The 25,444-nt window shown below is 38.2% G+C and overlaps 1 protein-coding gene across 3 annotated transcripts in view; it reads left to right on the forward strand.

The window, feature by feature from the left end:
* The first annotated feature begins 7,906 nt into the window (after window positions 1-7,906).
* LOC582318 (UPF0577 protein KIAA1324-like) overlaps window positions 7,907-25,444 on the forward strand; it is a 41,247-nt gene continuing 23,709 nt past the window's right edge. For all 3 annotated transcript variants that reach the window (XM_030973141.1, XM_030973140.1, XM_030973142.1), the window contains exons 1-9: window positions 7,907-8,160; window positions 11,235-11,358; window positions 17,221-17,401; window positions 18,016-18,163; window positions 21,854-21,943; window positions 22,959-23,137; window positions 23,641-23,723; window positions 24,240-24,328; window positions 24,875-25,055. In XM_030973141.1, the coding sequence (XP_030829001.1) occupies window positions 8,008-8,160; window positions 11,235-11,358; window positions 17,221-17,401; window positions 18,016-18,163; window positions 21,854-21,943; window positions 22,959-23,137; window positions 23,641-23,723; window positions 24,240-24,328; window positions 24,875-25,055 (1,228 nt within the window). In that variant the 5' untranslated portion in view covers window positions 7,907-8,007. The remainder of the gene's footprint in view (window positions 8,161-11,234; window positions 11,359-17,220; window positions 17,402-18,015; window positions 18,164-21,853; window positions 21,944-22,958; window positions 23,138-23,640; window positions 23,724-24,239; window positions 24,329-24,874; window positions 25,056-25,444) is intronic.

The following is a 25,444-nucleotide window of genomic DNA, read 5'->3' on the forward strand; positions in this document are numbered from 1 at the left end:
ATTTAATGCCTAAAACCCCTGAAATTCTTGGGGGTTCGCCCCCTTTACCCCAAGCCAAATAGTGTCCTGCAAATGTCACAAAATAATAAGGTATCAAACATTGCTAACCTGACCGTAATAAAACGCCTAAAACCCCTGAGCCTCCGGGGGCTCTGCCCCTGAACCAAACCAAGGGCCCTAAGGCGGGCCCCTGAATGCTTATCTGACGGTAATTAAACACCTAAAACCCCTGAGCTTCCGAGGGCTCTGCCCCTAGACCCAACCAAGGGCCTTAAGGCGGGCCCCTTGATACTCATTTAATTTAATGCCTAAAACCCTTGAGCTTCCGGGGGCCTCGCCCCCTGAACTCCACGACAATTGGTGATCTGCCAGTGTCACAATAAGTCCCCCCCCCCCCCCAAAGAAAAAGAGAGGAGAAAAGGGAAGAGGTCATAGGAAGAAAAAGGAGCAGACAAAGAACAATTTTGAAATTCAGACAAGGATTAAGAGTCCAGAACGGTACACAAATCGTCTTCTTTCTTTAATGATTTAATGAAACGTCAAAGCTTCCGCGCTTCGCGTATGAGGGAGGGGAAACTCGCCCCTCCCTGCACCCCCCCCCCCCCCCAGGCAGGGAACGCGCTCTGTAAGTGATTCGCACGCATCGCGTGCTCCGACCCCCCTAAAATAAAATCCTAGCTACGCGCTTGCCTGACCGTAATTAAACGCCTAAAACCCTGAGCTTCCGGGGGCTCCGCCCCCTGGACCCCACGCAATTAGTGACCCTGCCAGTGTCACAAATAAGGTATAAAAATATGCTCATTTGACCGTAATTTAATGCCTTAAACCCCTGAGCCTCCGGGGGCTTAAGGTGTGCCCCTGAATGCTTATCTGACCGTTATAAAATGACTCAAATCCCTGAGTTTCATGGGGCACAGCAAATAAGTTTTGAAAAAGAACAAAAACGAGTAATCCAATTGTATCGGCAATTGTGGTATTGCGAATGTCATCAAATATGTTTTTTCCTTTTAACACAATAATTGTTTTGCAACTCAATTTAGGCCTGACTAAATATATACTTTTTCGTGAGGCCACAGACAAGTTATTTTATCATATAACTGATTAACATTTGAAGTTTTCCTACACTAGTGCCTGGCCGCAGTGGCGGATCCAGGGGGCCCGGGCGCCCTCCCCTGGGGAAAAAAGAAGGAAAAAAAAGAAGGGAAACAAAAAAGAAGGAAAAAAAAGGAGGAAAACAAAAAAGAAGGGAAAAAAAAGAAGGAAAAAAAAAAGGGGAAAAAAAAGGAGGACAAAAAAAGAAAGAGAAAGAGAAAAGGAAAAGAAGGGAAAGAGGAGAGAAAGGGAAAGAAAGAAGAGGAAGAAGAAAAGAAAAGGAGGAAGAAGTGATCGGGGGGGGGGGGCGAAAGAGCCTCGCCTCCCCCTCTCCCCCCCCCCCCAATCAAAAAAATAAGAGAGAAGGAAGGAAATAGAAAGAAGGGGGTATCAGTTGCAATTTTTCCGCCAACAAGTTGTGGATCGGGGCGGGGATGGGGCAAAATGCCCTTGCCTCCCCTGCCCCGCTAAAAAAAAGAGAGAAAGAAGGAAAAGGAAAAAAGGAGAGCTAAAAGGGACCGAAAAAAGCTGAAAAGAAGGGGAAATAGATCATTTGCAGTTAATCCCGCCAACAACATGTGGAGAAGGGTGGGGGCCGAAATGACCTTACTTCCCCCTCGCCCCCCCCCCCCCATCAAATCTTACAGAAAGAGAAGGAAGGGAATGGAAAGGGAAAGAAGAGAGAAAGGGAAAGAAGAGAGAAAGGGAAAGAAGAGAGAAAGGGAAAGAAAAAAAGAGAAATAAGAAAGGTAAGGGAGATCAGTTGCGATTTTTCCGCCAACAAAGAGTAGATCGGGGGGGGGGGGGGGAACTGGCGTATTGATCGAGGAGGGGGCTCGGGGGAAATAAAATTTAAACGTGGTTTATTTCTAATTCCATAGCGGTGGTTTACAAATAATGCTGAAATGACATAATTTTCCGAGATTTGTCCTCATTCTTTAGTAAATTATACTTTTGTATGCGTTTGTAAATTAACAGCCAGGCAAGAAATATGCTTCTTGAGATGCCTACATGTCAGGGCCCGCTGAACGGCGGGGATCGGGAGCCTCCAGCTCCCCCCCCCCCCCCAATTTTTGTTTTGGAAAAGCATTTTAAAGAGAAATAGAAAGAAAGAGAGCAAGAAAGAAAAAATAGTTAACTACCAGTGTAACAACAAAATAAGGTATCAAAAAATTGCTCATCTGACCGTAATTAGACGCCTAAAACCCCTGAGCTTCCGGGGGCTCTGTCCCCGGGACCCAACCAAGGGCCCTTGGGCAGGCCCCTTGATACTCATCTGACCACAATTTAGTGCCTAAAACCCCTGAGCTTCCGGGGGCTCTGTCCCCGGGACCCAACCAAGGGCACTTGGGCAGGCCCCTTGCCTACTCATCTGACCAAAATTTAGTGCCTAAAACCCTTGATCTTCTGGGGGCTCCGCCCGCTGGACCTCACGCCAATCAGTGTCCTGCCAGTGTCACAAATAAAGTATAAAAATATGTTCATCTGACCGTAATCAAATGCCTAAACCCCCGAGCTTCCGGGGGCTCTGCCCCCTAGACCCTACTAGATGCTAATCTGACGGCAATGTAATGCCTAAAACCCCTGAGCTTCTTGGGGCTCCGCTCGCTGGACCTCACGCAAATCAGTATCCTGCCAGTTTCACAAATAAGGTATAAAAATTATGTTCATCTGACCGTAATCAAAATAATGCCTGAAACCCCTGAGATTCAGGGGTTTCCGCACCCTCGACCCCACCAGGGGCCCTGAGGCGGGCCCCTGAATACTTATCAGACCGTAATTTGCCTTCAACCCATGAGTTTCCGGGGGCGGACAAGGTATCAAAATCGTCTTGTTTCTCTAATAATTGAATTAAATGTCAAAGCTTCCGCGCTTGGCGCAGGAGGTGTGGATTAAGAGTCGGGAACGGTACAACAAATCGTCTTCTTTCTCTAAAGATTTAATGAAACGTAAAAGCTTCCGCGCTTCGCGCGCGCGGATAGGAGGGGGGGGGAACTGAATTCAGACGAGGATTAAGAGTCGAAAACGGTACAACGAATCGTCTTCTTTCTCTAATGATTTAATGAAATGTACAAGCTTCCACGCTTCGCGCGGGAGGGGGGGGGGGACTGAAAACAAACGAGGATTAAGAGTCGAAAACTGTAATCAGAAGAGCAGGCGCGTACGGAGGGGGGGGGGGGGGATTTGGGGTTGAACCTCCCCCTGTTCGGTTTTTTGTTATGTGTGTATCTTGGAGCAACCCCCCCCCCTTTTTAATTATTTTTTTAAATTATGCCAATGGCTGTCCTAAAAAAGGTGACCTCAACACCCCCCCCCCCCCCTACGGAACAAAATGTCAAATTTTCAAATTTCGAGACCCCCCAAAAAGTGTCCTCTTACCACCCCCCCCCCCCGCTTCCTCTTTTTTGTTCCCTTTTAGCTCTCCTCTTTCCCTTCCCCTTTTCCCCCTTCTTTTTTGGCGGTGGGGGAGGGGGGAGGGGAGAGGCAAGGGCCTTTTGCCCCCCCCCCCGGATCCACAACTTGTTGGCGGAAAAAATAGTAACTGATATTCCCCTTCTTTTCTTATCTTCTTCCTCTTTTTTTTTCCTTTCCGTTATCTCCTCTTTTCCTTTTTGCTTTCCCTTTCCTTCTTCTCTCTTTTTGTTTTGCTGGAAGGGGGAAGTGGAAGCAACATCATGGGAGGCAAGGCCCATTTCGGCCCCCCTCCCCCTTTTTCTTTTCTTTTTCCTCTTCTTTCTTTTCCTTTCTCTCCTCTTTCCCTTTCACATCTTTTTCTTCTCTCTCTCTCTCTCTCTCTCTCTCTCTTTCTCTCTTTATTTTCTTCTCTTTAGAGACTTTTACACCATTATTAAGAGACATAATGCGCAATCAAATCAAACTGAGTGATGTTATCGAACAACTTCTCAATATCAATCTTCCATTCTCTTAAATGATCCTGGGAAGCCTCGGTCTTTATAGACACACAAAATGTATTACCAAATTTGGAGCATAGTTTAATGGTGTTGGCACAAAGTTTAGTGGCGATGGTTCGTTTGAGACTTGTACAGTGTTTATACTGTTTTATTAATGAGAAAGATCTCGAATCAAATCAAACTGAGTGATGTTATGGAACAACTTTACAATATCAATCATCCGTTCTCCTACACAATCCAGCCCCGGGTCTTTATAGGGCATACAAAATGTATTACTAAATTTGGAGCATGGTTTAACGGTGTTGGCACCAAGATTAGTGGCGATGGTTCGTCCGAGACTCATACAGCCTTTATACAGTTTTATTAATGAGATATATCTCGAATCAAATCAAACTGAGTGATGTTATGAAACATCTTAACAATATCAATCTTCCATTCTCCTAAATAATCCAACCCCGGGTCTTTATAGGGCACACAACATGTATTACTAAATTTGGAGCATAGTTTAACGGTGTTGGCACCAAGATTAGTGGCGATCGTTCTTGGAGACTCATAGAGCCTTTATACTGTTTTATTAATGAAATATATCTCGAATCAAATCAAACTGAGAGATGTTATGAAACAACTTAACAATATCAATCTTCTGTTCTCCTAAATAATCCAACCCCGGGTCATTATAGGGCACACAAAATGTATTACTAAATTTGGAGCATAGATTAACGGTGTTGGCACCAAGATTAGTGGCGATGGTTCGTCCGAGACTCATACAGCCTTTATACTGTTTTATTAATGAGATATATCTCGAATCAAATCAAACTGAGTGATGTTATGAAACAACTTAACAATATCAATCTTCTGTTCTCCTAAATAATCCAACCCCGGGTCATTATAGGGCACACAAAATGTATTACTAAATTTGGAGCATAGATTAACGGTGTTGGCACCAAGATTAGTGGCGATCGTTCGTGTGAGACTCATAGAGCCTTTATACTGTTTTATTAATGAGATATATCTCGAATCAAATCAAACTGAATGATGTTATGAAACAACAATATCAATCTTCCATTCTCCTAAAGAATCCAACCCTGCATGGGTCTTTAGCATATAGGGCACAAAAAAGGTAGTACTAAATTTGGAGCATAGTTTAACGGTGTTGGCACCAAGATTAGTGGCGATCGTTCTTGGAGACTCATAGAGCCTTTATACTGTTTTATTAATGAAATATATCTCGAATCAAATCAAACTGAGAGATGTTATGAAACAACTTAACAATATCAATCTTCTGTTCTCCTAAATAATCCAACCCCGGGTCATTATAGGGCACACAAATGTATTACTAAATTTGGAGCATAGATTAACGGTGTTGGCACCAAGATTAGTGGCGATGGTTCGTCCGAGACTCATACAGCCTTTATACTGTTTTACTACCCAGGACCAAAATCCAGTTGAAACCAATTGGAGCAAAACCAATTGAAACCAGTTGCCAACTGGTTTCAATAGGGAAATTGGAACAACTGGTTCCAATTGAAACCAGTTGAAACCAATTGCCAACTGGTTCCAATTGAAACCAGTTGAAACCAATTGCCAACTGGATCCAGTTGCCTAATTGGTTTCAACTGGAACCAGTTGTTCCAATTTCCCTATTGAAACCAGTTGGCTTCAACTGGTTTCAACTGGTTTCAATTGGTTTCAATTGGATCCAATTGAAACTTACAGTTATTGGCATAAACTTAATTAGTTATAAGTTAATTAGCTCTTGCACTAATTATCGCTCATGTCAACACAGAAACATTGTTATATGTGTCTACATTAAGTACAATGTAAAGGGCATTATAATATGCAGACCATATAATATACTTAACAAGGAAGGCATTGCCATTATTGATGTATTTTGTACATGGTTAGTGTTTTACTCATCAACTTTTAATCTGTGTAATTACAAAAATATGTTACTAATGAACATGCTTATCATTGCTAATTAATCTTTATATTCATCTAAAACAAATGCATTACTTGCAAATGAAAATTAATTAATAAGTACATTGTAAATCAAAATAAATTACATAAAACATTGATCTGCACACAAGCATATAATATGCAAATTAACTGGTTTCAATTGGATCCAGTTGGGTAACTGGAAATATTTCCAATTGGAACCAATTGGGTAACTGGAAATGAATTCTAACTGGAACCAGTTGGGTAACTGGAAATTATTTCTAACTGGAAATGAATGCTAACTGGAACCAGTTGGGTAACTGGAAATGAATTCTAACTGGAACCAGTTGGGTAACTGGAAATGACTTCTAACTGGAAATGAATGCTAACTGGAACCAGTTGGGTAACTGGAAATGATTTCTAACTGGAACCAGTTGGGTAACTGGAAATAAATTCTAACTGGAACCAGTTGGGTAACTGGAAATGACTTCTAACTGGAACCAGTTGGGTAACTGGAAATGACTTCTAACTGGAAATGAATGCTAACTGGAACCAGTTGGGTTACTGGAAATGAATTCTAGCTGGAACCAGTTGGGTAACTGGAAATGAATTAACTGGAACCAGTTGGGTAACTGGAAATGACTTCTAACTGGAATCAGTTGGGTAACTGGAAATGACTTCTAACTGGAAATGAATGTTAACTGGAACCAGTTGGGTAACTGGAAATGAATTCTAATGGAACCAATTGAGTAACAGGAAAATCATCTTACTGTTTCCAGTTAAAGGTAATACAAAGTTTTGGGAAATTTGAAAATTGGGTGGATAGTGATTCTTTACAATTTTGATATATTTGGATGCCTCGGTGGATGTATTATAAGCACTAGAAAATTTTGCCCCTAAAACACTTCTGCTTTCGAGAAAAATTGAATATAAAAATTTACCGGTGCTCCCGGTAAATTTTGATAAATTTGAAATAGCGCCTACGGCCGTACAATGGTAGCTGCGACCATGCAAATTTCAGAATATGTAGTTGTGATATATAATTTCCAAACGGGAACAGCCAATCGGTCGATTTTAGTCAAGAAACATTGCTTTATAGCTTAATTCATATCTTGACCTTGAGAGGGAGCTATACAGCATAAAGAGTTTATTATTTACAATTTCATAACTTTACACTCGATTTCAACCACGACAACGATCACTGAATATTGTAGGATCGCATATGCTTCCAATAAGTTCATTTGAACCAAATTCATGACCCCATACCAAAACTTTGTATTACCTTTAAACTTCTAACTGGAACCAGTTGGGTAACTGGAAATGACTTCTAACTGGAACCAATTGAGTAACTGGAAAAATTACCTTACTGGTTCCAGTTGCACTTCTTATTGGTTTGAACTGGAAATGAGTACCCATAACAATATTTTCCAGTTCGGCAATTGGTTTCAACTGGAAATTTTCTATTCCTATTGAAACCAATTGAAACCAATTGAAACCAGTTGAAACCAATTGAAACCAGTTGGAGATTTCAACTGGTTTCAATTGGATTTTGGTCCTGGGTAATGAGATATATCTCGAATTAAATCAAACTGAGTGATTTTATTGAACAACTAAACAGTAGGCCTACTAAATGTCCATTTTCTGTCATTACAAAACTAGCTAGATTAGGGATTGTATTATATAGCCGCTCCGAGGAACGTTTGCTATTTCAATTCCCTGCTTGTACTTGGCTTCACGGAGTAATTCGTCCTTTATAATGATTCTCTTCATTCCGGAGCAATGTATGTAGTAATGCATGCGAACGTACTCTTGTACTAGTACAGTACATGTACCTGTGTATAAGACAGATCCATAGACAGAGTACGCACGCCGCACGTCTGTGACGTAGGGAATAATGAATATTCATATCGCCGTTAATCTTGGTGCCAATATATGCTACCCAAAAGAGATGCGACGAAGATCAGCACGGCACTCTAAAAGATTGCCGTGCATCACGAGTAACACATTATTGGAGTTTACTATTGCTTCTTCAAGTTCCTTAAAATATTAAATTAATTGTTTGCAAATAATGAGGGACGAGATGCATTGGTCGTACGTTGTTGTTCTAACGTGTGCTAGCACAATGGTGATGTTACTAGGAACAGCTGGTGAAGGTTTCGCGCAGGAGGACTCCGCGGAGCCATCCCCGTCAACACAGCCTTCCCTGCCGACATGCCAGCCGGTTTGTAGTCGTCCAATATTTTTAGATCGAACGTTTTTGTCAGATGAATAAAATGTGATTCCGTGTGTGAAAGTGATTTGTGTGAAAGTGATTTTTGTAAACAGTTGTAAAAGTGTAGCATTGAAGCACAAATAAGAATAGTTGCCCAACTAAAGCCTAAACTAGTAAGCCAGCGCCAGGTGTGTCGATCCCTTTTGCAGTTTTGGCTTTTTTGCAAGCTGAAAATATAAACTTGTTTGAATCCTATTGCAATGGTAAACAAGAGATAGGTCTAATACCTACTAAAAACTCTCCTTAAAAGATTAAATGTTTGCCCCGGGCATAGACCTATGCCACAGTTGCCAGTGGTGTTTCTGTAAACAATTATGAGAGATTTATGAGTGAATAATAATAACAGTCAATATTCAGCTTTTATTATATCTCGGACGTCTCTTACTACATGTAAGCGCTTTACAGATATACCCGGTCATTGGATTCAGTGCTTGCCCGCACAAACTGTGTGCACAATCTCCACTCCCTGGGGAGCATTCCAGCAAGGCGTGACTTGACGCTTTAAAACTGTTTGACCAACAATGACGGTCGCATCCTACCGGGTACCCATTTCAACACCTGGGTGGAGAGTAGCAAGTGTAGGCTAATTTCTTGCCAAAGGATATTAGTGCCGTGTGGGATTCAAACCCTTGACCTTCGCATCTCCAGTCAAGCACCTTGAATTGCTTGACCACGACACTCCCACAGTGAAAATAAGTTTCTGTTTAAAAAAAAAAATAGTTAAACATTATAGAATGTTTTTTATCACAACCATGTGAGAGAGGGGGAGGATTGTGGAGTCCTGAAAAAACTCTCGGTGAAAGAGACAAAGTTGCAGTTCTCCTGCTTATGTAAGAGTTAACATTAGACTCATTCCCTACTTTTATTTGTCACGATTACTATTTGTTTCTCTAGTCTCTTCTACCCCATACATATTCATTTCACATCATTTGCATATTATCCATTCATCTCCACCATTCATCTCGACCATTCATCTCCACCATTCATCTTCACCACATACCAACTCTTCAAGCTAGAACAGGTAGTATGTTCTCTTCTCATTTGCATATTTCCACTTCTTACTTATCATTGGTTCTCTTCTCCTTTCTCTTATGACTATTCAGTTTTATTCTTAAATTCTATTGTGCTATATTTGAATATAATTTGCATGGAGCACATGTACAGCCTGGGTGAATAAAACTGAGGCAGAGCTGGACTAGACGTATACTGTGTCAGACGTGTTGTTTTTAGAGCTCTGTGGGCATGTGATAGGGAGAGACTTGATAGGAGATAGGACTAGTGAGTTAGGCAGTGATTTGGAAGATTGGTGTATGATTGATTGGCAAGAGTTTATTATATTAGTTTACACTTAGAAGGAGAACAAAAAGAACATTACTTGTTTCTACCGTTTTGTAGCTTTCAGCAGATGATTTGTCGATAATGAGATCTCTTGCTTTGAAAAATACATGTCAATATCTGCTATTTTATCCAGGTCCTATTCATGTTACCTTGGCTGATGGAGGAAAGCACTTGTAGAATGCATTTAGGTATTTCACTTCCAAACAATAATTTGTGCCCATTTTTACAAAGGGTTCTTCAAAAAGGCCATCTTGCCATGGAAAAGAAGCAAGCAGTACAGTGTACAAAAAACAAAGAGTTTAGATAAGGGTAGTGAATACTATTTTGCCATTGTCATGAAGAGGCTATTACCCAACTTGTGAGGGAAACCATTATAGATTCTGAATTACAGAGGATAAGGGCAGTGTGAAAAAATAATTCATTATTGGGACTGGAGTCCTTTGTACTTTGTTATTAGAAAGATTTTCTTTTTACCAGAATGTTTTTTTTCCTTCAGAATTTATTTTTCAAGCAATTTTGGTTGTTTCTTCTTTTTTCTGCCAGAATTGAATTTGCTGGGGGAAAGAAATTAGGAATGCAAAATCACTCCTGACAATGTATTTGTAACACCTGTAACAGGTTGATACTGGCCTTTGATCTTACAGATTAACAGAATACAGTACATTACTGCATTTTCCTTATTTTGTCTGTACACAAAAATATAGACCTACCTTATACACATGGTAGAACCAGTAGGTAACCTGAAAGTATAGCATGTTGTCCATGATTGGACATGAGCGAAGTATTGTGTACAGGCCTCTCGCCAAGAAATTAAAAACGTGTGGTGCGACCCGAGGGAAAATTTGACCCCCCCCCCCAGGTGCACACAATACCATACCTGCCAACCCTTACAAATAATTCAGAATATTCATTTTTTTTGGATTTCTAGAACCTGAAAATCCGGAATATTCTGATTTTTCAAAATTTCAATTTTTTTTTTTAAATTTAAAAAAAAAAAAAAAATTAAACATTTTTTTTTTTTTACAGAACGCGTGGCGCTAGGTCAGGCCAATCAGGAACGCGTTATCTGTGTACGCGAGGTAAGGCTGCGACGAGTAGTCGAATGCTCGAGTACCCGCACGGTTGACAACTACCCGAATATTCGGCCGCAAAAAAAAATGTCCATGCCCACGCTTACCCATGCCAGGGAGAGTGGCGGCCGCTGGCATGGTACCATCGGTAAAAATGTTTCCCAACTCAAGCACTGTCAAACTCACCACTCAGAAACTGGGACCAAATGTCCAGATTTCTGTTTGGACTCGGAGGACAATGGATTATTCTGCCATCTTTGGTTTTTAAAACAGCATTGTTTACTGTTATTATTATTAATATTAAATCGGCGCCTTCAACTGCAACTCGAAGTAAAATTGCATGCGTTTTCCGCGAGGGACCTGGGAAACTGCCTAGTGATATGGTGGTGGCAAAAAAAGAAAAAAAATCAAAAAATCAAAAAATTCAAAAAAATTCAAAAAAATTATAAAAAAACATGGCGTCCGAATATTCAAGTATTCGCTTGTGAGCCTGGGAGTGTACTCGGGTACTTCATTACACTGTTGTGCACAGCCTTAACGCGAGGGCCTTGATTGTGTAAAGCTGTGAGGAAGCAAAACCAAAGACTATATTCTTGTTTCCTTTCCCTTTCTCAGGACGATTTCCACTATGCTATGACAGAATGTGATGAGGGTGGTGTTAGATGGAGAGTACAAGTCCCCCAACCAGACGCATGTATAGGAGGAGCACCATCAGCACCTGTACGAGCTGTAGACTGTGGTATGTAGCGAATCAAACTGGGTGTTGATGTACTTCTGTAGCAGAGAAACTATTTTTTTTTGTTATCCATCTTAACCCATTGCCCATGGGAATCTTGTGGATCCTGTATTGAGTCTATTGAACTGAGAGAATTCAGTAGTCAATGGGTTATAATAATTTGTGTAGTTTATATAGTGTCAATTTGAAGTGATAAAACCTTCATGAAGGTTGTCTGTCAATGTATGCCAACAGTGCTTACACAATACACATGTATATTGCTTGAAATAAAGTAGACACATTACCACCAAGTCACACCAAGATCTATGGGATAATGCATGCATTCACGCGTGACACAGTGTGAGACTGTCAACTTTATTCCAAGCACCAAGTCACACCAAGGTCTATGGGATAATGCATGCATTCACCCGTGACACAGTGTGAGACTATCAACTTTATTCCAAGCACCAAGTCACACCAAGGTCTATGGGATAATGCATGCATTCACCCGTGACACAGTGTGAGACTATCAACTTTATTCCAAGCACCAAGTCACACCAAGGTCTATGGGATAATGCATGCATTCACGCGTGACACAGTGTGAGACTGTCAACTTTATTCCAAGCAATACTGTAGATGTTACAAACATGTACATGTATATAACTAGTGGTGTAGAATGTTTGAGAAATATCTGTGCAGAATAGATGATTATGTGGTGATGAGACGTAAATGTTTATTAAATTTGTTGACTGTGAAAACCATAACAAACAATACAAAATAATTACAATAGTTTGGTGAATATCAGAAATGTATGTAAGGCACTAATGTCCTTTGGCAAGACATTGATCTACATTGCCACTCTCCACCCTGGTGTTAAAATGGGTACCCGGTAGGATGCGAAAGTTAATGTGGTTGGATTAGCAAATGGCACTTGTAAAATGGCGACTGGCTGGAATACTTCCCAGGGAGTGGAAAATGTGCAAACATTGTGTTGCGGGTAAGCCTGAATCCGATGACCGGGGTAATAATATGTTCCGCGCCTAGAAACAAAGTATTAGGCGCATTATAAATGTGAGCTATTATTATTATTATAAATGTGAAAAGCAATATACTGTTTATCATAGTGTACAGACAATCATAAATACTTGGTTTACGCATGAATAAAACACTTTTAAGGAGCATCTGAAGCACAGAACTTCACATGATTTGTATAATTTACTGTAATACATGTCTTACATGTATGTTTGCATTAGGATTTAATTTGAAATTACTCCTAGAATATGCTTACTCCTAATCAGCCGCAACCATTCCTGTGATATTACCTACATGAACATGCGTCTAATACGAAATACCATCTCTAAGCGCTTTACCGATATTTTAAATTGCCCCGGTCATCGGATTCATTCACGTAATTGTACAATGTGCACCATCTCCACTCTCCAGTTCTCCACTCCTTTGGGAGTATTCCTTCCATATGGTCACCATATGGCTATTACTAACACAAAGGCTCTCGTCATCCTCCCAGGTTCCCATTTCTCTCCTACATTGTAGGTATGGAGTGGCAAATGTAGATCATTAATGCCCTGCCAAAAGACATTAGTGCCATCTACCCACAACATTTAAACCGCAAGTCAAGTGCTTAAACCACTCGATCACGATACCTCTACATATGTACTAGACTACCTGTACATGTATATCAAAAATAGGACTTTAAAAAATGCAAAAAGAAAATACAGCATGCCCCTCTTTATCAACTTGCTTTTGGGCAAGTTGCATCCAAATGCATGTACATGAACATGTTTGCCTTTGCAAAAATGAATATATGTGTAAACTGTAAATCTTTCATGCATTAAATGATGATGATGCCGCCAGAAGCATTATTTTTGAGGTTGTCTGCTGTCTGTATCTCTCTGTCATTGAATAATATATCAAGTTACATGTAGCATCGTAGGAGTAAACATTGTTCCAGATGCTTATCTGAACCTTAGTCAAAATGCACTGGCTTACATGTTGGATTGCTGATTAAAACATGAATTTCTTTCGATTTCAAAGCCCTTAAAATTCATGTACATGTTAAAGTTGCCTTGGTCAGTAGAATGATATGATGATTTGTAATTAATTGCTGCCATGGTATTCACTCTGTACATGTACATTTGTAGATCAAATATAACACAAATAAACATTCAACTATTTTATGCATTATACAAGACTTACTTATTAGACAACATTCAGTACCGGGTACATGTATTTTCTTTTCCATGTACACTGTATGATATATACACTCATGGTATTACCTTCACAATGACCTTTAAACAAACCAGTAAACACTGAGATTTAGTTGAAAGTTGCTGGTATTCAGAGCCTTCGTTACCTTGTTACTAATTTTATGATGGTACTTATGTTTTGCATTTATTTATCTTTTTTTTTTTTACTGCAGTGTAAGAAATTTGATTTTTAAAGCACAGTAAGGAAATATGAACAGCTTAAACGTTATTAATATTTATGAATATAGGCACTAAAAAGTCATGAACATGAACCTGAAACCCAATTGCTGTAAGATTAGTGGATTGAACCAATAAAGAGGGATGGGGCTCATAAATTATTCATATAGCTCTTACAACTGTATATTACTTGTCATTTCCACTGTAGTGAAGACACAGGTTATTATTCAGTGTCTGTTGTGTAGTGTAGTGTTACCAAACCAAATACGTCGTTCACACAAATGCTCAGAATATATTTTGAATATCAGAACATTTCAGAAAATTTTGATATTTATCATTTCATAGTTGGAAATCAGAGCATTCTGACGAAATAGGTGAAAATGTTTTAAAGTAGTATTGTGTGAAAGATATTTACAAAACATGAATTTCTACATGTAGCCTGCGTGTACATTATTGGCAGAATATGACAGAGCTGTACCAATGCATGTTACCACAAGGCATTCTTTAACATATTTTAAGCAATTATAAAATTATATAGTCAGTTTTAAGACACTTGTAGAAAAAAAAATCTTAAACAGTGTTCCTTAATGTATGGAAATTCATTCCATTCAGAATACTTCAATAATTCCATCAGTTGATTTTATAAAATAAATTTTGCTTTTTGAAACAAAGAGAATGAAGTTGACCATATGGCATAATATACGTGGAGACTAGTTGTAGTCTGCATAACTCTGCAATCAAAGACCTATTTTCCTTATAGTCATAATTACATGGTACATATTTTTACTCTCTACAAAAAAATTACAATTTGCATGATGGATTAGGCAGAGGCTCAGTGCATTCTGACTTTAAAAAAGAAGAAACCAAGAGAAGCACTTATCTACTCCATTCCCCATATTCAATATGAATTTGTTTCTACGATGTAATACAAGACAAAAGGCAGCATATGGTCAAAGTGTCTTCATGCAAATTATGCACAGACTAATAACTCCCATGAGGACAGACTCATTATCGAGTGTATAAATGAACCCTCAAGATATGTATGAATAGATATCATATCTGCAGACACATGTATTCAGTCTCACACACTCTCATGCAGTATCAGAAGGGGAAAAAAAGAATCAATATCTCTGACTGTTTGATTATGATTGTGTTTCGAGTTAATTTCTCCTTTTGTTTACTCAGTCTCAGTGAGTGGATGATTAAAGAATTTGAAACAGTAGCTTGTTATGAATTAAGCATGTTTAAAGTCACTTACATTTGTTTTATTCTTAATGATGTGATATTACATACAAGTATATATGGTATGTGTAGGAAATATATACATGTACCGGTAATTGTATGTTGGATAGTTAAGAATATTAAAATATTAATAATATGTACATGTTTAGACCTACAGAGATAAGATTATAATTGATTAGACTGTAAAACAATAACATTAACATGTAGGTGTTTAAAGAATGGACCTTATCAAAATAAAAAGATATAGAATGAAAAATGAACTTGTACTCCTAATTGCTATCATGGATGAAATTTTTTGTTTTGCTTGACTGATCATGCATACATCTCTAGAGAGCTCCTACATGTACAGTATATATATTCAATTTTGCTACATAACAGATATACAGTAATGTGCAGGTTCTTGTACTCACACTTGATACACACACTACATGTACCTCTGACATGTTTCTCATGTTTAAATTGGATCCTGATGGGTTTTTCATGGTATTGATTTTAGGAATTTAATTAAAATACAATTTTCAATGTCAAAATTTCTCATGATTATTGTATCACAGCCATTTTTGTTGTCTGGATGGAGTTTGTAGTACTCACCTCACCATCCATTCTTCAAGAGGTCTTTTGTTTCAAAACAGAAAATAACATTTTTTCCTTTTTTTTTTTCCCTTTTTTTTTTCATGGTAATTTTTTTTAAAGTGATTTTTCTAGATTTCTTTTCAGTTATTCACATGATTACCTACAAGGTATTATATTTTGATTTTCATGTTCTTTGAGAAATACCTCTTTTGATGAACAAAGCTTTACACATCGCCTATTAAACTTTTGGCAAACTCTTTACTGGCTGGTTTACCAGTGAGATAACCTACATGTAGGCAGTTTCTTAGATTGTCAAAATCAACTTTTTTTTCTATTGCATGTTCAAAATTCTCATGAAACAATAACATACATGTACATGTATACCGGTATTCCTTTTTCTAGATTTGTAATTGCCTCATAGAGAAGAAAGTCAGATAATTCAACTTGCCTTGAATCTACAGTACATGTAGAAGGTCAGTCACATAGACACCCAGGCAACTTCTAATTTTGAGCCATGTATGGTACAATATTGACAAATAACCTATCTACATGTACAGCAACTTAGCAATACAGTGATGTAATAATGATATTTTTTAACCAAAACATCTTTATTTCGTCCAGAATGATGAAAGCCACTCTATACATTTGTGTAGATTTTACTATGGGTGCGTTTATTGACCAAATTTTTGGCTAGAATCAGGTTTCTCAAACGTCTTTCAGGCAAATTTAGAAGGTGATAAACGCAAAGCCTTTTTTAAAGGTCTTTAGATATGGGCATATAAGACGCAAAAAGGTGTGTTTTGAATGTGACATACAGCCGGAATCACGTTTCTGAGAGATGATAAACGCAAAGCTGTTTTGAACCCCACAAACAAATCGGACCACCAAATCGGAGGCTAGCGCGCTCCATGTGTTGTGTACTGTGTAGTTGACCTTCGAGAAACTGTCTGCTTCCCGGGTCAAAACAGCTGCGTAGACACAAGGCCTTTATTTTGAATCGTGAAGAGACGATAGTATGATAGTGGGGTACGATATGTACATATCTAGTGGCAAGACCCAATAAACGCACCCTATAACATGTAAACAATCCATGTGATTATCCTTTGAGTTGAATGTACATGTATATGTAGAGGTTTCGTGATCTACATGTAGTAGATAATTCACCGGACTGTGGACCACATAGTTTGTTGTTGGAGTCCCGCCACGGCGCTTATGTCCTGTGGCAAGACATTTACATGTATCTGCATTTGCCACACTCGACCTACAGTGTATATGAGGTAAATGGGTACCTGGCCGGAATCAATTCCTTGAAGATGAAATGCTAGAGCGCCTAATGACAGCCATGCTAAAGCTGGGGTAATAATTGTGGAGCTCTAGGAGTGTCAAGCTTGACAGACATGAGCGCTATACAAGAAGCCATTATTATTATTATTATTATTATTACTTTGTACATGCAGACTCATGTGCTGATCACGTTATGATTAGCATGTTTCCAACTACCTTGTACATTGAGTACCGTAGTAATTGAATGGTAAATGGAATCCTTACTTTAACTGCTGGGAAAGAGCATTAAAAATATCAGATCTGAACTTGTTACAATCACATTTTCTCTTTGAATTTCATGATTTAGGATTCTCTTGTGGAGCTGGTGAATACTTGAACATTGATTCAGGTAGCTGCAAGAAATGTCAGAAGGGAAAGTATTCCCTTGGTGGAGGTGACAAATTCACAGACTGGTCCGAGCTCCCTCCAGACTTCACCGTTTCCTCAACATCATTTTACCTCACTGAAGACTATGAGCACTGTAATGAGTGAGTATACATAATAGCTTGCAATCTCTTGTATATTACATGTATTTATGAAGGAAAGGGAGGTACTGCAGGTTTGTGGGTAGAATGTTGAAATTATCTCTCAAAAGGGCTGTAAACGTAGAAACTTTTGCACTCATGATACAGGTATGTTCACAGATTAAAACTGTCAAGACACTGAATTTGTGTGATTCATGGAAGGAAATTTCTTAATGTGAAGATAACTCATTTACAAATCATGTAAGTTTGTTGTGAAAAGAGTTTGTGGCTTCACAGTGAAGAGCAGGAAATTGCAAATTACATACTAGTACGGTAGTTTTTTATAACACTCAATATCTCAGTGATTACCCATAATTTAGTACTATCAATATTTACAGAAACTTATGCAAATATTTAAACAGAAATTCAGTGCATTTTATTGTATCCATAAATTGGACTGCATAACAATGTCTAAATGTGTGTTTAGTGAAATGGTTCTCATAAAATATTTACAGCATATTAAACGTCTTTATGGAGTGAAAGATATAGGTTGACTACAAAGTGGTTGAAATTGTTATCGTCATTCCATATGTGTTCTTCCCGCAGTAAATTCACATTTATAAATATTTGCACTACAGGTCATTGTGGGACCCGATAGGTAGCTTTGTGAGATCTCCTGATAGCACCTGTTCCTCAAAGCTTATCTACACAGCAAACCTGGCTAAAGAGGGTTCAGTCAACTTCACCTACTCGCTTGCTACTGACTTCAACTATTTCACTGTTGAGGTACTTTTAAATATCATAAAAGCCACATATTTTATTAAAGCCATACATGTATGTTGTATACTGGTGATACAGTACAATGAGTGATTTCAAGCTGGGTTTTTGTCTCGCCTGCGTAGCAAAAAAGCGAGACATAGGCGCCGCTTTTCCGGTGACGGCGTCAACATCAAAAACTTAACCTAAGGTTAAGTTTTTGAATTTTTGATATAATTTTGAAAGTATAAGTTCTTAGTCAATGAAACTTGGACTATAGGGTTATCAAGTATCCCCAATCATGTGAGTAGAATTTCAGGTCACAAAGTCAAGGTCAAAGGTCATTTCAGGTCAACAGACTTGGACTATGTTGTGGCATCATCATCGAAAACTTAACCTAAGGTTAAGTTTTTGAATTTTTGATATAATTTTGAAAGTTTAAGTTCTTAGTCAATGAAACTTGGACTATAGGGTTATCAAGTATCCCCAATCATGTAAGTAGTATTTCAGGTCACTAAGTTAAGGTCAAAGGCCATTTTAGGTCAACAAACTCAGACTTTGTTGTGGCATCAACATCAAGATTTTGAATTTTTTAGCATATTTTCAAAATTGATTGTTCAATTTCCATGAAACTTGTACCCAAGGGTTATCAAGTATCACAAATCATATGACACAAATTCCAGGTCACAAGGTCAAAGGTCAGTAGACTTGGATTATGTTTTCACAACTTAATATGAGAATTAATAATTTTTTTTATTAATTTGTTCATATATTTCATTCAAGTTATCGATCGTGGTACATTTAATAGTAAATAATTCTTCTGATGATTCTTAGGCAATATTCACTTCAAAATGTGATTATATTTAGAGGATTTCATTTTGGGGGGCCTGCTAATGGGCCACCCTGCCTATATGCATAATGTTCCAACCTCAGTTTGTCATCATATCGAATTGCGTAATGCAGGCGAGACCGCCGAGAGCGTTTCCCTTGTTAGGGCTGGTGTTAATGTTTAATAAACACAAACATCAGCCCTAAACACCCAAATGGAAATCAGCTGGTGTTAAGGCTTTGACCTCTGAATACCGTCAACTTGCGGTAGCTAGTGTTATCGATTTCGCAAAATTGTCGTCTGCTGAACAGACCTTGTGGCTGGTGTTGATATTCTATGTACAAATGTCCTATTCACTAACACTAGCCCCTAGAAGCAAATGTTGATTTCTAGTTCGGTGTTAGTGTTAAGCTATCGATATTGATATTGGTATCCGGCTCTTAATTTCATCAGAAAATGTTTAGCTTGATTTAAGAGCTCTTGACTGCTCTAAACACTAACACTATTAAACACCAACACCCAACTTGAAATCACTCAATGTATAGTGTTACTTTAGTTATTACATGGTAATAGTGCTCACTATCATCCATGATAGGGAAGCTGATGCTTATCAGGGTGCTACAAGAATTTTTTTCACCACTTGCCCTGTCGGGCAAGTGGGTTTTCAATTTACTTGCCCAAACAATATTTCCACTTGCCCAAAACTTTAAAGCGAAAAAGGACACGAGGTTAAAGCATTTATTATCTCGTAATGATAAGTTAGTGTTTTAGATAGCAAATTAATGCACATACATGTACAGTGTAACTGTACTGACTAATAACCTAATATGTCAAAGAAAATGGTCAACAAAGGATGGTTGAAGGTTTAAAAAACGCATTTTATTGATTCTCCATAAATAATCAGATTCACATGAATCTCGGCAAGGTAGAATGGTTCAAGCAGGTTTAAGTTTTTAATATTCAGTCATGTAAAAAAGCATAATGACCCTGTTGTAAAAAATATGATACAAACATGTCATTAATGGTAGCCACATGTACCATGGTGCAACATCACATGATCAGCAGTATGACAAGGATTCCACATGATTATCAAAATGACTCGCTCGGTCGGATCTTGAGACCGCAGTAATAAATTGAAAACGAGACAAAAACATTCATCTGATTTATATGAGCAGCGAGTTTTAAATAATATGTTCACAATCATTAACAGTCATTATGAATAAATATCAAACATTTGACTTTTTGTACTTACTAGAAAATCCCTGTTGTTTATTCCATTCCGATTCGCACGTGTTCATTTCCCTAGAATAATGACGTCATATTTGGCGTGATTCAACCAATCGGCAATCAGAGAATAGCAAAGGCCTGTCGGTGCGGCCTGCAGAGCTAGAGAGAGAGAGCGCGAATAAGCTCGCAGCTGGTACGATCGCGCTAGCTGTCTCTAGCTAGCTCACGGCCGGCCGTGCGTGGAGGCGGAGCGGCATTCATGGCTTGAAGTGTCACTGTTGCATGCGCGCTGAGCTAGCTGAGCTGGCTAGCTGTCTGTGAAGTTTTTTCGAAATCGGAACGATCGCTTTTTTGCTTCTGGATTTTGACGACGGGTAAGAAGTTGACGGGTGAATGGTAGAGTTCTTGGACACTAGGAAATTACTGTAAAAGTATCACTTGCCCGAATCGGGCAAGTGATAATTTGATTTACTTGCCCGACGGCTCAATTTGGTTGCCCCGGGACGTCGGGCAAGCGGGTTTGTCGCGCCCTGTGCTTATACTGTAACACTTTTTATGCCTCCGTTACGAAGTAGCCGGAGGCATTATGTTTTCGGGTTGTCCGTCCGTCCGTACGTACGTACGTCCCGTTCTCGTGATCGCGTTATCTGAAGAACTGGTTGATGGATTCCTGCCAACTTTGGTCATGTATGTATCTTGTAGAGCCGATGAACTGATTAGATTTTGGGGTCACAAGGTCAAAGGTCAAAGGTCACAGGGCTCATTATGTATGCAAAACGAGCTCGTGATCGCGTTATCTGAAGAACCGATTGATGGATTGCTGCCAAACTTAGGTCATGTATGTTACTTGCAGAGTCGATGAACTGATTAGATGTAGGGGTCACAAGGTCAAAGGTCAAAGGCCACAGGGCACATTATGTATGCAAAAACAGCTCGTGATCGCGTTATCTCAAGAACCGATTGATGGATTCCTGCCAACTTAGGTCATGTATGTTTCTTGCAGAGCCAATGAACTGAGTAGATTCTTGGTTCATAAGGTCAAAGGTCATGGGCTCATTATGTATGCAAAAATAGCTTGTAATCACAATATTCTGAGAACCTGTTAATGGATTACAATTGAACTTGAATTCGAAAAATTTCTTCTGTTTTGGTTTGTAAAATTGCTCTATGACGGAGGCATCATTTTCGACTGCGCGCAGTCGAAGTTCCATCTAGTTGTAAATGTTGTGTTATATTATTGTTATTATCACATGTTTAGTGAATATTGATGACACATTTAACCTTCAGTGGAGGTGACATTACAAAACTTGTGACGTACATGTATGGGAATGTACATGTATACTCCTAATCTGACGAATGTATACTGTTTATGTACACAAACACACAGTATAAGAATGTTCCAGTCTGTAGCCGGCTCCTACAGTAAAAAAAAAAGATTTATGCTATTGTATGCTCTTTTAATGGATATACGTGATCTTTGTGATAATATTTTTGTTTGCATGTGTCTGTCTACACACCTGAAAACAAAATAGTTTGAGCTGAGAGACATGGATCTGGTCCCCTTCAAAATGTTCATGCCAAATGATGGACTTTGATACCATTTCTTGAAGTTTAATACCTTTCCTGAAATAAATGTCAATGGTAATTTTTCTTTGCCTCTTCAGGTTCACAATGAGTTATGCCAGAGAAATCATAAGAGTGGAGGGGGTAAGGCAGTCACAGCAACAGGAGAGGGAGAATGGAAATCTATAAAGGTAAGTCAGTCATCATTACTGTGATACTGCAAAGGATCTAAATTTGCTTTTTTTTTCTTTTCCTCAGGGAATTCGGTAGGGAGAAAAATTCTGAAAAATACATTGCATTCTTCTTCCAGAAAAGAATTGGTTGGTTAGTTGGGTTTTTAGCTGACTGCTAAGAAACATAAATGCTTGTAAGTAAGCAACCAGACGGCTTACGGCTTTAGGTCCTCTCTGAATGACCTGGTAATGAGGATTAATACCTTACAAAAGGGCACTAGCACATCGCCTTGGTTTCGAACCCGGGTCACCGTATTACGAGACCCCTGCTCTACCGACCGAGCTATCGCGCCTCCTCAAGAAAAGGGAATGTAATTGCCAATATCATGGTCCTGATACTTGTATGAATGTACATGTTTGTAATTATATTGTGTTTAGTAGTGAGGATGGGGGATGCAGGGTAGTCTTTAGAAGTGTCATCAAATATAATTATCATGAAAATCAGGATACTCACATAAATTAAATCTCAATTAATGAATCAAACCATAAATGGTCAATGTTGTATTGATAGTAGCTCTAAGCAATGATTACCTTTAAGAAAAACAAAGGAAAAATGGGTTTTGTCTGAAAAAGGAAAGAAAGATTATATGATTACCAATATCAGCTTCCTGATCCACATTTCCAGCAGTGAGATTGGAAAGGAAGAGATGATTTTTAATAGTTTATAAATGAAAGTTTATATTTTAAAAGGGAAAGAAAAAAGTTGAATTAAATAAAGATGAATAATAATAATATGGATATTTATATAGCGCCGGTATCCAAAAGGCTCTGACGCTCATGGTGCTGTACATATTACAATCACAAACATCACTTAACTAAAATAAAGTAAGCTAAAACAACAAAAATTATTACTCTACATTGAAATAACTAAATAGCACTGTTTAGAAATGTCAACCACTACTACATAGTAAAGGTGGTGGTAGCTCTGAAAGTAATTTTTATTGGAGCTTGATTTTTGTATTTTGTTTCTCAGCTGGACCTTGATGCTGGTCTCAATGTAATAACGTGGAGGTCTGAAGGGCTCTACGTCGGCACCGGTATCAAGATACCCCGGGTCTACATCAGAAGCATTGAGGTGATGGGACTACAGTATACCTCGGACTGTACAAAGTGTCCTGCAGGGACGTTCACGTCAGCAAGAGGAGCTGCCAGGTAAATAAAGCCCTAAATGCACAGTGATGACAAGATGAGGTCAAACAAATAAAATTGAAGGACATCTGTTGGGTATGGACATATTCCGCAAAGCCGATAACTTGAAGTCTGTTGTGAAAAGAGGTATAGAGAAACATAGAAGTCAGGGGATAAGAAGTGTCCAGTTTAGATCATGATCAGAGATCTAGATCATTTTTCTCTTCTCATGAGCAAATCATTGGTTCAAAGAATGATAGAAAGTAGTTATGAGCATAAGATACAATTGGATGATACATGGTTTAATACACTGATTGTATTTCATTCATAATGGCGCCATTGTACATTTGTAACCTTTTTATCTTACAGTCAAATGCAAATCATTGAGTGGGCACTGAGTGATTTTAAACTTCACAATGATTTTTCTCTTCGGCCAACAAAGTAATGCAAATTGGCTTCCAATATTTGTACTCTCATTGTGCTTTTGTGTATTTAATCTTGAGTCCTATTTGCTCTCTTTTTTGTAGTTGTGACGAGTGTCCAGCAAATACCTATTCTCAAAGTGGAGCTACTAACTGTACACCCTGTAATACAGAGACCATGTACTCGGGTAAGTATCCCTGGTCCTCCAAATGACCAGGAAAGTATTAAGTGGGTACTTGAATTATACACATGGACAAGCTCAATACACCTCTACTGTTAATATGCTCGGTAACCAGTGGAAATGCATTTTTAATTTCTTTGATGATGATGATTGTTTTCGTTGACTGCTAAGAAAGCATATATATGCTTGTAAGTAAACAACTAGGGGATCAATGGCTTTAAGTTCTCTCCGAAGCACCTGGTGATGAGCATTCATGCCTTACCAAAGGGAACAAGCGCATTAACTTGGTTTTGAACAAACATCAGTTTGCAGATTAAATATGAACTCACCATATTTGGTTTAAAATTGAATTTTTTGTAAATGGTTGGAAAAAAAGAAATTGGGGCTCCTAACCATGCTTTAAGATGCTTATTAATGTACAAATACATGTATGGAGTATTTTTCTATGCATTTTTAAAATTTAAATGCAGTTGAATTAAAATTTATAAGTTTTTTTCTTCTTCTGGATACGCCCATTTTTAGTTCCTGGTTCAACCAACTGCACCATGAAGAAACCATGCAACGAACACGATTACTACAAGATACATACACCATGCAATGAAAACAACCAGGTAACATTGCTTTATTTCTCTTCATAATCTGTACATTACACTCTATGCAGTTATGATTTGGTGCATTTTGTTGCCATATAAAAATAAGCGAATGATATGAACCATATTACATGTAGGTAACCCATATCAGACTGAAATTAAGATTATGTTGTACTAGTAGTATGATCTCCCGTGTACGTACTAAATACTTTAAAACCAATTCTTCGTTATATTTTTTATAATAATCGAGCAATAAAAATAAAAAATTGATTTAGTTTTTATTGTAGTTTGGTTTTTAGAGGGTTTTTTTCTTCCTTAGTGACAATACTGATGTAAAATAGTGATTACTTACAGAGTGAGCGATACTGTGTGACAAGAGCCATTTTGCTTCAATAATATACACACTCTGTTCTTCATACATTTACTCTAAATTCTTAAATTTTGTTCTCAGTTATTTCCTAACCGAAAGTGAATTAGACTATCATTCGAAAACTATCAATAGCAAAAGTTGTGAATCCTTTTTTATAGGGTAATAACTTTGTGCCATACTGTTTCTTTTCATTACAGACGAAGGTGATGTATAAATGGATTGATCCGCAGGTGTGTAATTCTAATATTCCTGCATCAGTGCAGCTTCCCATCTCGGGTGAATTTGAGGCGTGTCCACCCTGCAACCCCGGCATGTCAATCAACAACAAGACAGAGTGTAATTTCTGCCCTAGCAACCAGTTCAGTGATGGAACAACACGTAAGTACTTCTTGACAACAAAGAAGGGAATCGTGTTACACCTTTTTTTTTTTTCTTACTTTGTTTCAAATCATTCATTTTGTGATTCTGGGTGACTCTATGAATGTACATCCATGTCTCTAGTCGCTGGTTATTTTATGAAATGTTATATTATTTAATATCCATGTAATATATTTTATGTTTTGCCTATTTCATTGATATTTTGTATTTCATCGTTATTTTGTATTTTACCATGTGTATATAGGACCAAAATGAAAAACAGCTTTAGCTGATATTTTTGAATAAATAAATAAATAAATAACCTTGCTCTTCCTATGATATACATTAAACATTGAAAGTATGAAAAGAAAATTGGGGACTTTATCTATTACCTGTATGAGTGTGTTTCT

Source organism: Strongylocentrotus purpuratus, unplaced genomic scaffold (assembly GCF_000002235.5).
Source record: "Strongylocentrotus purpuratus isolate Spur 01 unplaced genomic scaffold, Spur_5.0 spur5_scaffold_6, whole genome shotgun sequence".
Taxonomy (NCBI): domain Eukaryota; kingdom Metazoa; phylum Echinodermata; class Echinoidea; order Camarodonta; family Strongylocentrotidae; genus Strongylocentrotus; species Strongylocentrotus purpuratus.